The sequence below is a fragment of the Daucus carota genome, chromosome 1 (genome assembly GCF_001625215.2).
Source record: "Daucus carota subsp. sativus chromosome 1, DH1 v3.0, whole genome shotgun sequence".
Lineage (NCBI taxonomy): Eukaryota > Viridiplantae > Streptophyta > Magnoliopsida > Apiales > Apiaceae > Daucus > Daucus carota.
Window position 1 is genome coordinate 54,138,916 of NC_030381.2, and position 14,436 is coordinate 54,153,351.

Sequence of the window (14,436 nt, forward strand, 5' to 3'; positions counted from 1 at the left end):
TAATCTCCTTTCTTATTCGATTGTGTTTACTCGATTGTCATAGAATTCAAATATTGGATTTAACAATTTTATACCTGATGATTTGAATAATTTTATGTATACCGATGATTTGGAATTTGAAATCAGGTTTAAATCTAAATCATAAATAATTTATTTTGATTGAGAGATATGAGTCTCGAATGTCTAACATGTATTTCTGAAATAATCTCAAACTCATATCACATGTATAAATAGCTTGTTTCAAAAAAAACACATATAAATAGCTGTTTTAAATATATTTTTTGAATATTTGGGCAAATATTATCCGCATATTATTAATTTTTATCGAAAAATTCTTTTTAGCATCATTGTGAAATCGACTTATTCGCTTTATTGGCTTTTCTTAACATTACCTCTGTGATATTATTTTTCAAATTTATATATATAAGCAACTCAACTACTAGAAATAATCAAGAAAACAAATTATATAATCTTTTCTTAGAACTTGCATTCTTTTTTAAGAGATATCTAAAAAGTGACCGTTATTATCACTTTTTTTTTTTAAGTGACCGTTATTTTCACTTAATTGTGCATTTCAGGCCTGCATGAAACCTAAAGATTTTTTATTGAACAAATATATGATCACGAGAGAACTAACATGTTGGAAAATCAATTTACCCGGTCAAATGTTAGATAAATAATTTATTCGTGTTAATAACTTAATATCCTTAAAATGGAGGAATCAAACTTATCTCGAATTCTCTCTGTTAATTGAATTCCAATAATCTTGACTTGCGTTCAGTTTGATAAGACCAAGATGTAAAATAATGTAACAAAAAATATAAATAAATTTTGTATGAAAAGATGTACGAGAGAATAATTACTCAATATAGAGGGGCTTAAAATTCTTTTTACAAATAATGAAGGAAAAATGAAACGGAATATCCTCCTAAAATATTCCTGGTAAAAAATGGGAGTTAAACTCTAATTCAAATCATCTAAAATGGAAAGGAAAAAAAATTAAATATTTAAGATATTTTCTTTAATCACCCTACAAAATCTCATTATGTCAACCAAAAAAAAATATTCGTTACATCCTTTTCTTATTACATTCACCTTATTATTATTTTGAAGATGATTTTTTGCGTTGGGTTTAAAGAATTGAGCCATGGATCTTGAAACATTTCTGCAACATCTTTTAATATACACAAAAGAACTGAAATACGAGACACAATTACAAGAAACAGAAGGAACAGAGCACGACGAACAGAGGAGAGTTTAAGGTTACAACATACAAAAGATACCAAACCACAGTACTAGAAAATGTGCAATGCAGCACTGATTTTGTAACCAGTAGCTTTTTACGGAGGTGCCTCGAGTTTCCGATTACAGATTGCCCAGACACAGATACTTAATCTGCGAGAAAAATAGAGAAATTAAAATACGAACATATTAAGGTTGAATGAAAACAAATGAGCCTTGTCGTTGTGATCATTTTTCGATGTGTATGTGATATGTTGGTTCTTTGCAATGTTTTCACGAGGCGTTGTATAACAATTTTTCAGATGGATATAGAATGAGGTCTGGTGAACATTGGATCTCTTTACTTATAACTTCAGATTTCGTTTAACATGCTCATATTATGTTTCGCAGTATTGTTAGTGGTATTGAACAGCGGACTGCGGATGAGCTAAAGAGACTTACTTCCAAATACTCATCCATCCCATATTTAGAGCCTTCCCTGCCGAGCCCAGACTGCTTAACCCCTCCATGTGGAGTCACCTACAAAGAAAGGTACAAGTTCAGAGACTGGTATACATTCTTCACCTCAAATAAATATATGAAAATTTTCCGAATGCAGACAAAAACCTCTGATGAAACGAGTCCTTCATTAATTCCAACAATTCCACATTCCAGAGCTTCTGCAACTCGCCAAGTTCTTTGAGCATTCGTACTGAATATGTAAGCAGCCAGGCCTGTATTTTTTGAACAGCATTCAGCACAAATGTCAATTATTAGCACTTCACTGGAGAAAGGAAAACACTCAAAATAAATGAAAGGCTTTGTCAAGAAGCCGATAGTATTAACTAATACAAACCTGCATCGGTGTCATTAGCAATGGAGATAGCTTCTTCCTCCGTCTTAAACCGCAACAGAGGTGCAACTGGTCCAAACACTTCTTCACTGCAGCAAAAAGATAACTTGATATTATATAATTCCCATATATAAACCCAAATTACAGCACATCAAATCTGTATTTTTCTTCTAAATTGTACCTTGAGATGCGCATCTCCTTATTAACATTACTTATCACTGTTGGCTCATAAAATGTAAATCCAAGGCCATGTCTCTTACCGCCAACAAGAACTTCCGCTCCCTACAACAATTATAACAGAATCTGTTAGCTACAAAAATATATACCCCCCTCAAACTTATAAACCACATTATAATTCCTCTGGTAATAGTCGGCTCTGAATATCTACTTAAGGAGCTAAGTCGGGGTCATCAATAATTTACTCCGTAACTCATCAACCTAGTAGACTACAATCATCAAGTATAAGACTATGGTGCTAAGCAAACCTTTGAGACAGCATCTTGCAGCAATGTATCAACCTGCAATTGTTTTGGATAAGAAAATTAATACAATGGTACTAAAAGGCAAGACTGCAGCAAGAGTAGAATACTGATCGCTGAAAAATAAAATAGCTTGACATTGTAGGACCTTCTGCACTGCAGCTTCATTTATAAGAGGTCCCTGCAGGAAAGAATGCCAAAGAAATTCAAAGTTGGAAAGTGACACTCACTGATGTAGTACTTAGTAGCCATGCCATGCTCCCAAAGAATGTATAAAAAAAAATACAGTGCGGAAGTAATTACCAGGACGACTCCTTCATTGAAACCACCCCCGACTTTAAAATTTTTGATAGCATCAGACAAAGCTCTGGCAAACTTGTCATAAATACCTGCACCAAGTCTGTACATCAAGATCCGGCAAAGGATAAAATATAGAGCTTTTTCATAACTAAAAATGGATGCAACTTTGTAAGAAAGCGTGACCAGCTCAAGACAGACAGAGCTAATTAAGTTGATAACGATATCTTAAACCAATTGCATACAGCCCAGAAAACTGGGCTGAATGTACCAATGCTGGAATATATAATGCAGCTAAGAAACATAACTTATTGTGGCATGATACAACCTCAACTGCATATTCGTCTACATATTTGATAAGAAGACTGTTAGTCGGTTCCAGTTACCTTCTTGCACAAGTATTCTATTTGCACAGATGCATGTTTGCCCAGTATTACGGAACTTAGCCCCCAGCTGCAATTACATATTTAGGTAATAGTTAATAATACGCCAAAGTTTGCTCCCTAGTACAAGAGAGATCAGTAAGAGGGTGCAAGAACTTATGCAATAGAGGATATATTTCAGTCCCCATGTACTGCTATTTTAATTCAGATCAACCACTCCAAGCTATATGCTCATACAACATAGCACAATATTGTCATATCAAGATTAGACAAAACATATCAGCTTACAGTTCCTTTAATGGCCACTTCAAGATCTGCGTCATCAAAAATTATGCAAGGTGCATTTCCTCCAAGTTCAAGGGACACCTAAAGACACAATAGTTAAATAAATTAAAAGACTAGAAACGTATATAAGTTCACTTGTATCTGCCTAGTGCACCTTTTGAATTCCAAGTTCTTACCTTCTTAACAGTCCCAGCAGCACCTGCCATCAGCTTTTTGCCGACAGCTGTTGATCCTGTGAATGTGATCTTTCTTACCTAAACATGTTTCGAAACATAATAACGTATTCCGTTAATTTTACATCTCCCTACAATAGGATTTTTAATATAGATCTTAAATTGTGTATGTGTGCTTGTGTGTGTCAGAGAAGGGGGGTATATACAATAATAATGGTGCCAATTACAACATTATTAAACATCTCACACGTAAAAGATGATGATTAGATTGTAATTTACCTGAGTACTTGCAAGTAAAGCATCCCCAATTTCAGGTGCAATTCCCATAACCACATTCACTACACCCTACATAATATAATAAGATAACACAAAAAAAATTGGAGAGACGTAAATAACATGAGGGAAAATAAAAAGGATATAGAGATTGGCACAGTGTTTATATAAGTTAGTTCTGCTAGGGTCTTGTTACAGCTAGATAAAAAAGATGGATGGAAGATCACGCAAATAAGATATGCTTTCACACTGATGCTACATCACCTCAGTAATTCTGACAACCAAATACTTCCATAAAGATGAAATTTGTCATATATTGTTTACTGATTACTGCCGTAGCATCAGTATCTACAATTAATGCTCTCTTAAAATTACTTACCGGTGGAATTCCAGCTCGACGAGAAAGCTCAGCTGCAGCCAAAGCGCATAAGGGAGTCAATTCAGAGGGCTTTATGACCACAGTACAGCCAGCAGCAAGGGCAGGACCAACCTTGACAGGGTAAAATGAAATGATCAGTTCGGTATGATCGTCAAGTATTAAAGAAGTTATATAATCTCCAGGACAAAGTGAAGAACCATAAATTCACAAATTATACACACCTTCCGAGCGATCATAGCGAAAGGGAAGTTCCAGGGAGTTATAGCTCCGACGACACCCACAGGCTGCGAATTGGTACAAAACCAAAATCAGCACACAGAGCCACTTCCGCAAGTTAATATCATATGTTACAATGATAACAAGAATTTTGTTACATAGTGCGTCATGGTTTACGTATTTGCAAATAAAATTAGAGTATATTCCCTTTTGCACCCCGCTGGTTTTGGCCAAAATCACTTTATTACCTATACTTTCTATAATTGCACTATGCATCCCTTTACTATTTTTGGCGCGTCAGTTTGCACCCTTCCGTTAAAAAACACAGGGGTAGTTTGGGCAATATATAAAAATTAATTATTGATAGATCTTTATTTATTTTTTTTGACCCTCTAAACGATATTTTTTGAAAATTCTTAAAGAACAAAAGTTGTAGAGAATGAAAAGATCCTTTTAAAACAATAAAATTCAAAATTATTGAAATCTTTTTTGTAATTTTTTTCTAGATTACAAAAATTAAAGATCTTGTAAGAATTCGTGATAAATTCAATTAATTTCGGATTTCGATAATTTTTGATGATTCAGAAACCCTTTCAATTACCTATAACTTTCGTTCATGTTGTTTCCTCATATCATGTTTCGAAATATTTTTGAAAAATTGAATTTTAAACTAAAAACATGAGTTGTAAATACATTTTATTATTTCAAAAATATTTCAAAACATAATATGAGGAGACAACATGAACGAAAGTTATAGGTAATTGAAAGGGTTTCTGAATCATCAAAAATTATCGAAATCCTAAATTAATTAAATTTATTACGAATTTTTACAAGATCTTTAATTTTTGTAATATTGTTTTAAAAGGATCTTTTCGTTCTCTACAACTTTTGTTCTTTAAGAATTTTCAAAAAATATCGTTTAGAGGGTCAAAAAAAATAAATAAAGATCTATCAATAATTAATTTTTATATATTGCCCAAACTACCCCTGTGTTTTTTAACGGAAGGGTGCAAACTGACACGCCAAAAATAGTAAAGGGATGCATAGTGCAATTATAGAAAGTATAGGTAATAAAGTGATTTTGGCCAAAACCAGCGGGGTGCAAAAGGGAATATACTCATAAAATTACTAAGAATGTATCAGTATTGAGTTCACTTTGCTTTGTATAGGTGTTAACCTGCTTTATTAGAAAAAGGCGGCGATTTGGGAGATTAGCTGGAACTATATCACCATAGATTCGTTTAGCCTCCTCTGCATAGAACTCGATATAACTAGCCCCTAGAGAAACCTGTAGGTTCACAATGTCAGCTGGCATGCTCAAAGGAAAGATTAATATATAACCTTAATTAGATATGTTCAACTACATACCTCCCCAATGGCTTCATTTAGAGGCTTTCCCTGCTCCAGTGTTATCAATTCACCTAGTTGCTCCTTGTTGGCAATTATTAAATCATACCTTAAAACATTCAAAAAAGATCTGACTAAATCGGGGGGAAAAAGGGAGCAGCCAGACTGAGGAAATAGTATGTGATTACCAATCTATACATTTTTTTTAGCTATCGTGAGCTCAGTTACCAGCACATTTTGGTAATCAAAATTTTCCACTGGTCTTTATTAGATTTGACTTATATGCACGTTTAAAAAAATGAAGTACTTGAAATTATCATTTGATATTGACTTCCATACCACTTCTTCAACAACTTGCTCCTTTCAGCAGCAGTAGTCTTGCCCCAAGCTGCATATAAATTATCATTTACACAAAGATCGGAATTATGAATCTAAAACAAAAGAAATTGAAGTGATAATTTACTACTTTCATATATGCAGAAAGACATGTAAACTTCCAACTAAAAAAATTATAGAAATGACATGAATCCATGTTCTGCATCCCCGATACCATTACCAGTTCTCAAGGAATTAATTGTCTTTTGAGATGGAGCAAAAAAGAAAAGGAAAAAGTTTGATAGTTTAATGCCATATGCTGAACACACTACATGCTCACCAATTAGATGATAAAATAATTCAGACACGAGTGTAATTGAAACTTTTAATGAATGTGTCGAATCAACATATAAACTGTTTGCATAATTCACTTGGTATGCGAACATACGGTGCTAAGTATCAACTGATACAAAGCCCCTCCTACTACTCCTCACCACAGGGGCGGAAAAGTTGTATTCCTGCACATAATTGCTTCACAGGAACGAAATAATGGCGCAGAATAATTGCCAATAACCAGGTACTTTCTTTTAGGAAACAAATTTGATTAGATAAGAGTATCCAATTAGTTAATTAATTCATAAAAATAAGGACAGTTTTAAATAATATGGCTTTACAACAAAATATAAAGTTCAGCTTAGAAATCCATACTTTGAAATGCCTCGTATGCAGAAGCAATTGCAACATTTGCCTCTTTAGTACCCATGCATGCAACATCTGCGATAACCTGTCCAGTAGCCGGGTTGTTCACCTACCATGACAAGAAAGACAGATATAAAAAATCAGAATAATTATACTTATTAGGGATTTGATCATCACTAATTATGGTAATTAAATTCGAAAACATAATAACTGAAGTAATGTACCATATATGTGGCTACGTGTACAAAACCAATTTATATTTGACACTGTAAACAAAACGACCGTACATGTCTATATTAAGAACATTACGCCAATATGTCTAGCCACTAATAGAGTATGATGCCTAATGTCGTATGTTTGATTAAGTTCCCCGGAATGAGACAAGTACTGAGCGCTAGATGAGGCAACAAACTTGAAAATACAAAATTCCTTATCTAGCAAACGTATATACTGTACACGCAATGTGTTTCCTTTACACCCTTTAATGTTTACCATCTAGTTGGAAAGTATTAAACGTTGAAGTTGCTTATATGCTTGCATATTAAACAGAGACAGATTCAAAATGCAATGACGCAGACAGTTTATGCATTCAATCCAGAAAAGCACATCTTACCATCAAACGACAAATACGGGTCCCTGATTGGAAATGCATATATGTTACATAATAAGTAGTTGCCCATATAGATCAGTCCTTTCAATTATATATGCATAAAAATCGGAAAACAGAGGGCAAGAGAGTTTACTATCATACTTGTATAGTCTTCCCATCATAAGCATCCACCCATTTTCCGCCAATAAAGCCTCGAGTCTGTAAAAAACCAGAGCTGTTCAGCCTCGCAAGAACATCATTCGCCCCCATTCTTGGCTAACCGATAAAAAACCTGGTAATTAAAAACTCACAAATTATAATCATAATAGCAAAATTCAACACAAGCCCTTCTCTATATGACACATTAATCATCTACAAACAACAGATCCCCTACTATATATATCAATTACACTAACAATTCAATTCCGCAAACACCTGCGAAAGACAGGACTAGAATACAACTTAAACAAAGCAAGTTCACAGTCAATGCATAGCTAAAAACACTTATATGATCATGATCTAAAGCAAGTTCATAGTCAAAAAAAAAAAATTAAAAAAAAAATAAATAAATGGTCTGAAGCAATTTTATAGTCAATGCATCAGCAACATCATAAAATTAACAGGTCTACATCATACAAGAGCTTGAACTTGAACATGAAAACTTAAATGAACAGGATTGGAAGCAATTTTAAAGTCAATGCATCACCGACGGTTAAGTGAGTTGTCAATGAAAACAAAAACTCACAGGGGATGTTCTTGTGTGTGGGCAAATGTAATGAGCAAGTGTTTGATTATTGAAGTGAATGAATAATAATGAGGAAATTAATATTTATAGAGAGAGAGTACCTGAGAGAGAGAGAGAGAGAGAGAGAGAGAGAGAGAGAGAGAGAGAGAGATGATTGAAGAAGTGAAAGAGAAATAAAGTTTAAATTAAGAGAGAGGGAGAGAGGGGGAGAGAGAGAGAGAGAGAGAGAGAGAGAGAGAGGGGATGAGGATGAAAACGCATACAATTCCAAGTTTACAAGTAAGCGTAAATAGAGAGTGAAGCTTCGAGCTGGTGCAGAGAGATACGCGAGCCTGCATCATCATCGTCTTCAGTTACTGTGCCACTCAGCTCTCTCGCTCTACTGTTCCGTGAGCTTTGTGGTTAGACACGTGCGTTTATGCATGAATCGCTTTATTTTACTCCGCTCGGATATATCGCCTCCGATTCGAACTAACACTTTTTTTATCTCTACCCGGAGAAGCGATAGCAATTTCTTTGCGAAAAACGGATGAAAAATATTTGTATCAAAGCAGCTTTTTTAAACGATTGCTTTTACAAAATAAACCAAACCAAACCTGGTTGTTTCGGTGAGACCCCGGTTCAGTGAACAGTAAATAAAATAGTGTGGTACAATATAAATATAATACCTGAGCTCATGGCCTATAATTCTTATATTTTTAATAAAAATTGTTTTCAGATTTTTGAAAAAGTCAAAAATATATTATAAATCTTATTAAAAGTATTGTCTTTTTATCTTATAATATAGATATTATCAAATAGTTAATATTACCGTACTTTTTGTAATAGCATGTAACTTTTCAACTGTATACCTGAATTGAGTCTTAAATTAATTGATATTTTATTAGGAAAACAAAATTCTAATTTATAGTTTTAAAAAGTTGAAAATGGCATTTAAAGAAGGTCATACGAATTTTCTATTGATATAATTTATAATATCTTTTAATAATTATATATAGATATATAATGTATGTATATATAATTGAAAAAAAGTGGATCAATTATTTGAAAAGTTAAAATAGACCACTAATATGATAAGGAGGAGTACTGCTCTAGTGCTCTCGACTTTTTCCCGGATATTTTGAAAGCGTTGATCATATAATTGAGGATGTCATCTAAAATTATCTTAAATTAAGATTTTGATTCATAATTTTTTTTAAAGTTAATTTTTCTAATTATAAAATTTAAGACTCAATTTTTTTTGAATACTCGAGATGAGACCGGGTCGAACCCATGACTGGGACGACAGAAGATAAACTCTTAACCACTTAGGTATCTAAAATCCCAATTAATTATCAAATAAATTTCGATAAATGTTACATCAATAAATTTTAATATCATGACATTTAGGTATCTAAAATCCCAATTAATTATCAAATAAATTTCAATAAATGTTACATCAATAAATTTTAATATCATGACATCAAAATTTTTAACATGAAAAAGTTAAGAAATGTACTTTATAAATAAATAGATAAGTACGATCTGACCCAAAAAATAGATAAGTACTCAAAAAAGCCTAGTGGAATCCAGCTGGGCAGCCTGTACGAAGTAACATGAATGTGTAAAAAAGGCCCGACTATAGTGTGGCATGTCTGCTTCCTCCACCAACCGAACCAAATTTTAGTTTGTTAGTGATTTTTAAATTCGGGAATCAATAATCATCGGTCAATTATCAACTTTGTAATAAATTATTCATCGAATAATTATTATTTAATTGATTAGCCATCGATCACCAAACGTTCAAGCTAGTTATATAAATATTAAAACGTGGTAGTTAGAAACTTGAACACATGATTTCACTTCAAATTATTGGTTAGATGTTCCTAATCCTCACCGGAAAGGAGAAACTTGTAGTTAAGACTTTAAGATAACTTTTGATTTCAATAATTTTCAGGTTCGATATATTCCGAGATTCTATTGACTAAAGGGTTCATTTCTCCGCTGAATTAAAATAAAATTTAATACATCTAGCGATTTTAGTCGCGGAACATGGAAAAAAGACCTCGTCAGGCGGTTAAAAAACATTGAACAAATCTCATTCAGCGCAACATAAGTCATGATAGCTGGATTAATGGGGCCTTGGTTAAGGGATCCTGACATATGTATGTCACGCACCTGGATCCTTTGACTAAAATCATATTTTTTTAAGCTGCATTCTAGACCCTTATCGTGATAATCCTGACCAAAATTATTTTTAGAAACATTTAAATTATTGAATTAAGTTATGAAAAATTAAAAGAAATTAACTGATAACTAATATGTAATGTTTTAGGAAATTTAATTCTTATTATTAAATTAAATATAAAGCAATAATCTATTTTGTAAGCTATGAGTTTACAGAAGGATAATGTATTTCGAGGACAGAGTTAGGATTTTAGAGTAGTGGAGACAAAAAAAACAATATGTTGATAAAACAATTTTATTGTCATCAGTTCGAGTTCTACGATCATGGATGCAAAACAAATTTTTTATTAAAAATATAAGAGATATATACTACCTCCACCCGTGTGTATCTCAGATGCGTTTTGAATTTATAATTTGAAATTTTAAAACCGCATGGAAGTAGCCAACTCATATTTGCATGCATAAAAGAAATACGAAGGATAAGATCATTTTAATTTGTCTAAATCAACAATCAAAATTACAATCTACAATCTAATGCAAATTAACAATTAAAATCAAACAAGAAATTATTGTCTAAATAAAAACTACGAATTATTAATTAATTACTCAATCTTTAAAACACAATAACATGATTAGCAATCTTAACTTAAAAAAAAAAAAAAAAAAGTGGGCAAGGTGTACCCCACGTGAGGGATAAAGGGAGATGCAGGGACCGTGTGACGTGTGTACAGTACTCCAAATAAAGGAATAGCTATCGATATGGATCGCACCCCGGTCTAATTTAGGACCGGTTGGAACGGATATAAATTATTTAATATTGAATCTGGGTAGATAAAAATATGATTTTAGAAAAATCTGGTCTAACATAAGTAAGATATGAATTTGATACGATCTTATCCGTAAATGATTTGTTCTAATTTATATATATAATATATTATATTAAATATAAAATAAACTAGTGGTTTATACTACAAACTACTCCTCCGTCCCACCAGATTCTTTACAGTTTCCTTTTTGGGATGTCCCATCCAATTCTTTACATTTCAAAACTTACCAAAAATAGTTAATGGGTCCCACCACTTCCCAACTTTTCCTTCCTTTTCACACTACTTTTACTACTTTTCACACTACTTTTACTCCACTATCTCCTTTTTATACATTAAAAATCAATGGAACCCACCACTTCACCCACTTTTCTTTCACTTTTCCACTACTTTATACATATTTCTTAACCTCCGTGCCCAAACCAAACGTAAAGAATTGGCTGGGACGGAGGGAGTACAAAGGCAACAATGGATCTGGCATCTCTCTGCCTTCTGTTTGTTTTTTTACCGAATGCCTGAACGTTCCACTCTTTCACAATTAATGCAACTTATATAAATATTAACAGGAGTGTATTAGATTGGGATTTTAAAGATTTTTTTCATTCATGAAATCCAAGAGTATTCGATTGGGATTGTTTGAAATCCATTAAAATCTTGAGGCATTCAATTGGGATTTTAAATTATGCTTTAAAATCTGATGGTATTCAAATGGGATTGTTTAAAATCCATTAAAATCTGATACTCCCTCCGTCCCTTTTTACATGTCTCTTGTGAAAAAAAATTTTGTCCCAAATTACTTGTCCACTTCTCTTTTCAAAGCAACTTTTTGTATGTTTTTTCAAAATGTAACAACTTCCAATGTTTGACTAGCATATATATACACAACTCTATCTAATTCATTACGTTTATTAGGGATATGTATGAAAACAAGATATCCACCCAACATTTTCTTAAGATGCGTTATTTTTTCAAAAGGGACAAGTAAAAAGGGACGGAGGGAGTAGTATTCAAATGCTGATGGATTTTTTTGCATTTCATAAAATGATGGATTTTGTGGCATTATTCAGTGTATTTTAAGTTTTTTGAAATCTCATCAAAATCAATGGAATTTTGAAGCATTGTGCTTTAATCCCATCAATTCTGCGACATTTTATCAAGAATCCGCACAAAATCAAAATCAAACACAATCCATTAAAATTCACAGACTAAAAAACAATTCATTAAAATCCCAATCGAATACACCCCTCTAAGTTTCCAGAGTTTATTAAAGACTTGTTTATAATTTAATTAATGTTTGTGTTTCAAAATGCTATATTTTGATTTTATGAATTATTATTTTTAATGATTTCAACAGATTTATGTGAGTTAAGGTTTTGTTTTTTAAGCATAAATGAAGTGGAGTTCTGAACTGAAATTCCATGATCTTACAAATTAGAATATGAATCATGTCCTATATAATCTGATTCGAATTTGAATCTGATAAAATTGAACGGATTAGAATACGAATTACGCAATACAGCAAGAGCAAAACAACTACCAGCCGAGTAGTAAAATTGATGGTTGCGATTTGCCAAAAGCAGAGGCAGTTGTCACAATAAAGAAAAACAGATCTGGAGATGAATTCTACTGTAGTAAAATTGGATTTAGTGTTGCAGTCCCACAAGGAATTTATGGAGGTGACAAGAGGTGACCAGATTCATTCAAATTTTTGTGAAGAATTAATTTTGATAGCAAAGCTCAAAGATTCCGTATTTTTCTAATCTAGTCCCATCTATATCACACAAAAATTATCAACTAAATCATATAAATAAGAGCTCTAAATTATTTATAAAAATAATAATAAAGGCATGTTCAATAACAACAATCCCGAATACCAAATCTGAATTAACTAAATTTTAGCAAAAACACACCAAATTCAAACAAGATCAACAGGAATACAAGCACCAAATCAACAATACTAAGTTAAAATTAACAACTTTAAGTGCGCTAAATCACCATCATGAATCAATTATATAGGAGGGGAAGGTACATAACATTTACATTTTAAGAAGGTGGTAATTATGACAGGAACTCATATTTCATAATTAAAGATTGTTCATTATTAATAATTTACATTTTCGGCATATGTTTATCGCTGGTATCCGACATGTAGATAGCTGACATGGTAATACTAATAATGACTTTAATATGATAATATCAATTGTGATATTACTGCTTATTGGGATGTTGATGTAATTTGAATCATTTAGGTTTTGATTTTACTTTCAGCTTTAAAAATTTTTAAACTCTATGAGTTAAATGATTAAAGAACAAATTAGATAATCAGTTTTAATATATTATTTATCCAAGTTGTATTATGTTTTGATTAATTAAAGTGTGTTTTCCAGAGAAAAAAATACACCAACATGAATTCATCATTTTTTTTTTTGGTAAGTCAGAAAATATATATATTGAGAATCTCGGAGAGCCCGGGATAATCTGGAAATTCATCATTAATATATATTCAGAGAGAGACTAGATCTAGAAATTAAAGATTCTCTTTGGATACTACCCGTTCTTTTCCATTTTCTCCCGCTTTACTCTTCTTGTCCCTTTCTCTTTCTTTTTTTGCTTTTCCTCATCCATCTATGAAATTCATAATAATAAGACATAAATTAATTAATAAAAATATGAGAGCAAATAATAATTGAGAATTAGAAATATTCGAATATATGCAATCATCACCACCACGAAAATTCATAAATTCACAATGATACACATGCTATGGTATTTACTTTCCATGAATTTGTCACCATATATACTATTTCGGATTTTTTTGATATATTTTATATTTGTATACTGTTTTGATAAAGAAAATGTATAGATGAAATCAAATGAACTTCTAAATTATTTTTAAGTTTAATTATATTAAGTTAGATATATTCAATCAATTTGAATTATGACAGATTAATATAAATTTGTATTTTAGATTTTCGTATTTCTTGCTCTCAAAAAAAAAAAGATTTTCGTATTACGTTTTACTGCCAATTATCATTATATCAAATTGTTATGTCGGGTCTTCCGATTTAAGAAAGAGAAAAATGGTATATTAGTTTTCATTTTTCTCTAAGTATTTCTGAAATAGAAAAAAATGTTCTAAATATAATTAAAAAACTTCTCAAATTTTATATTTTATTTACTTTTAAAAGTATC

General features: G+C 31.9%; 1 protein-coding gene and 1 long non-coding RNA gene across 2 annotated transcripts; one reads left to right on the forward strand and one right to left on the reverse strand.

The window, feature by feature from the left end:
• Nucleotides 1-1,154: 1,154 nt before the first annotated feature.
• Nucleotides 1,155-8,785, reverse strand: LOC108205125 (succinate-semialdehyde dehydrogenase, mitochondrial-like). The gene is made up of 20 exons (XM_017374931.2): nt 8,518-8,785; nt 7,672-7,801; nt 6,930-7,029; nt 6,246-6,294; nt 5,928-6,015; nt 5,737-5,847; nt 4,565-4,627; nt 4,344-4,454; nt 3,971-4,036; nt 3,695-3,772; nt 3,522-3,599; nt 3,237-3,303; nt 2,857-2,942; nt 2,702-2,734; nt 2,560-2,592; nt 2,256-2,356; nt 2,078-2,163; nt 1,849-1,955; nt 1,684-1,761; nt 1,155-1,395 (listed from the first exon to the last, which is right to left on the reverse strand). The coding sequence occupies exons 2-20, from the start codon at nt 7,777-7,779 to the stop codon at nt 1,366-1,368; spliced, it is 1,473 nt and encodes a 490-aa protein (XP_017230420.1). The 5' UTR covers nt 7,780-7,801; nt 8,518-8,785; the 3' UTR covers nt 1,155-1,365.
• Nucleotides 7,685-8,432, forward strand: LOC135149933 (uncharacterized). Its single transcript, XR_010288244.1, has 2 exons — nt 7,685-7,804; nt 8,377-8,432. It is a non-coding gene; the product is annotated as an uncharacterized LOC135149933 (long non-coding RNA).
• Nucleotides 8,786-14,436: the final 5,651 nt, after the last annotated feature.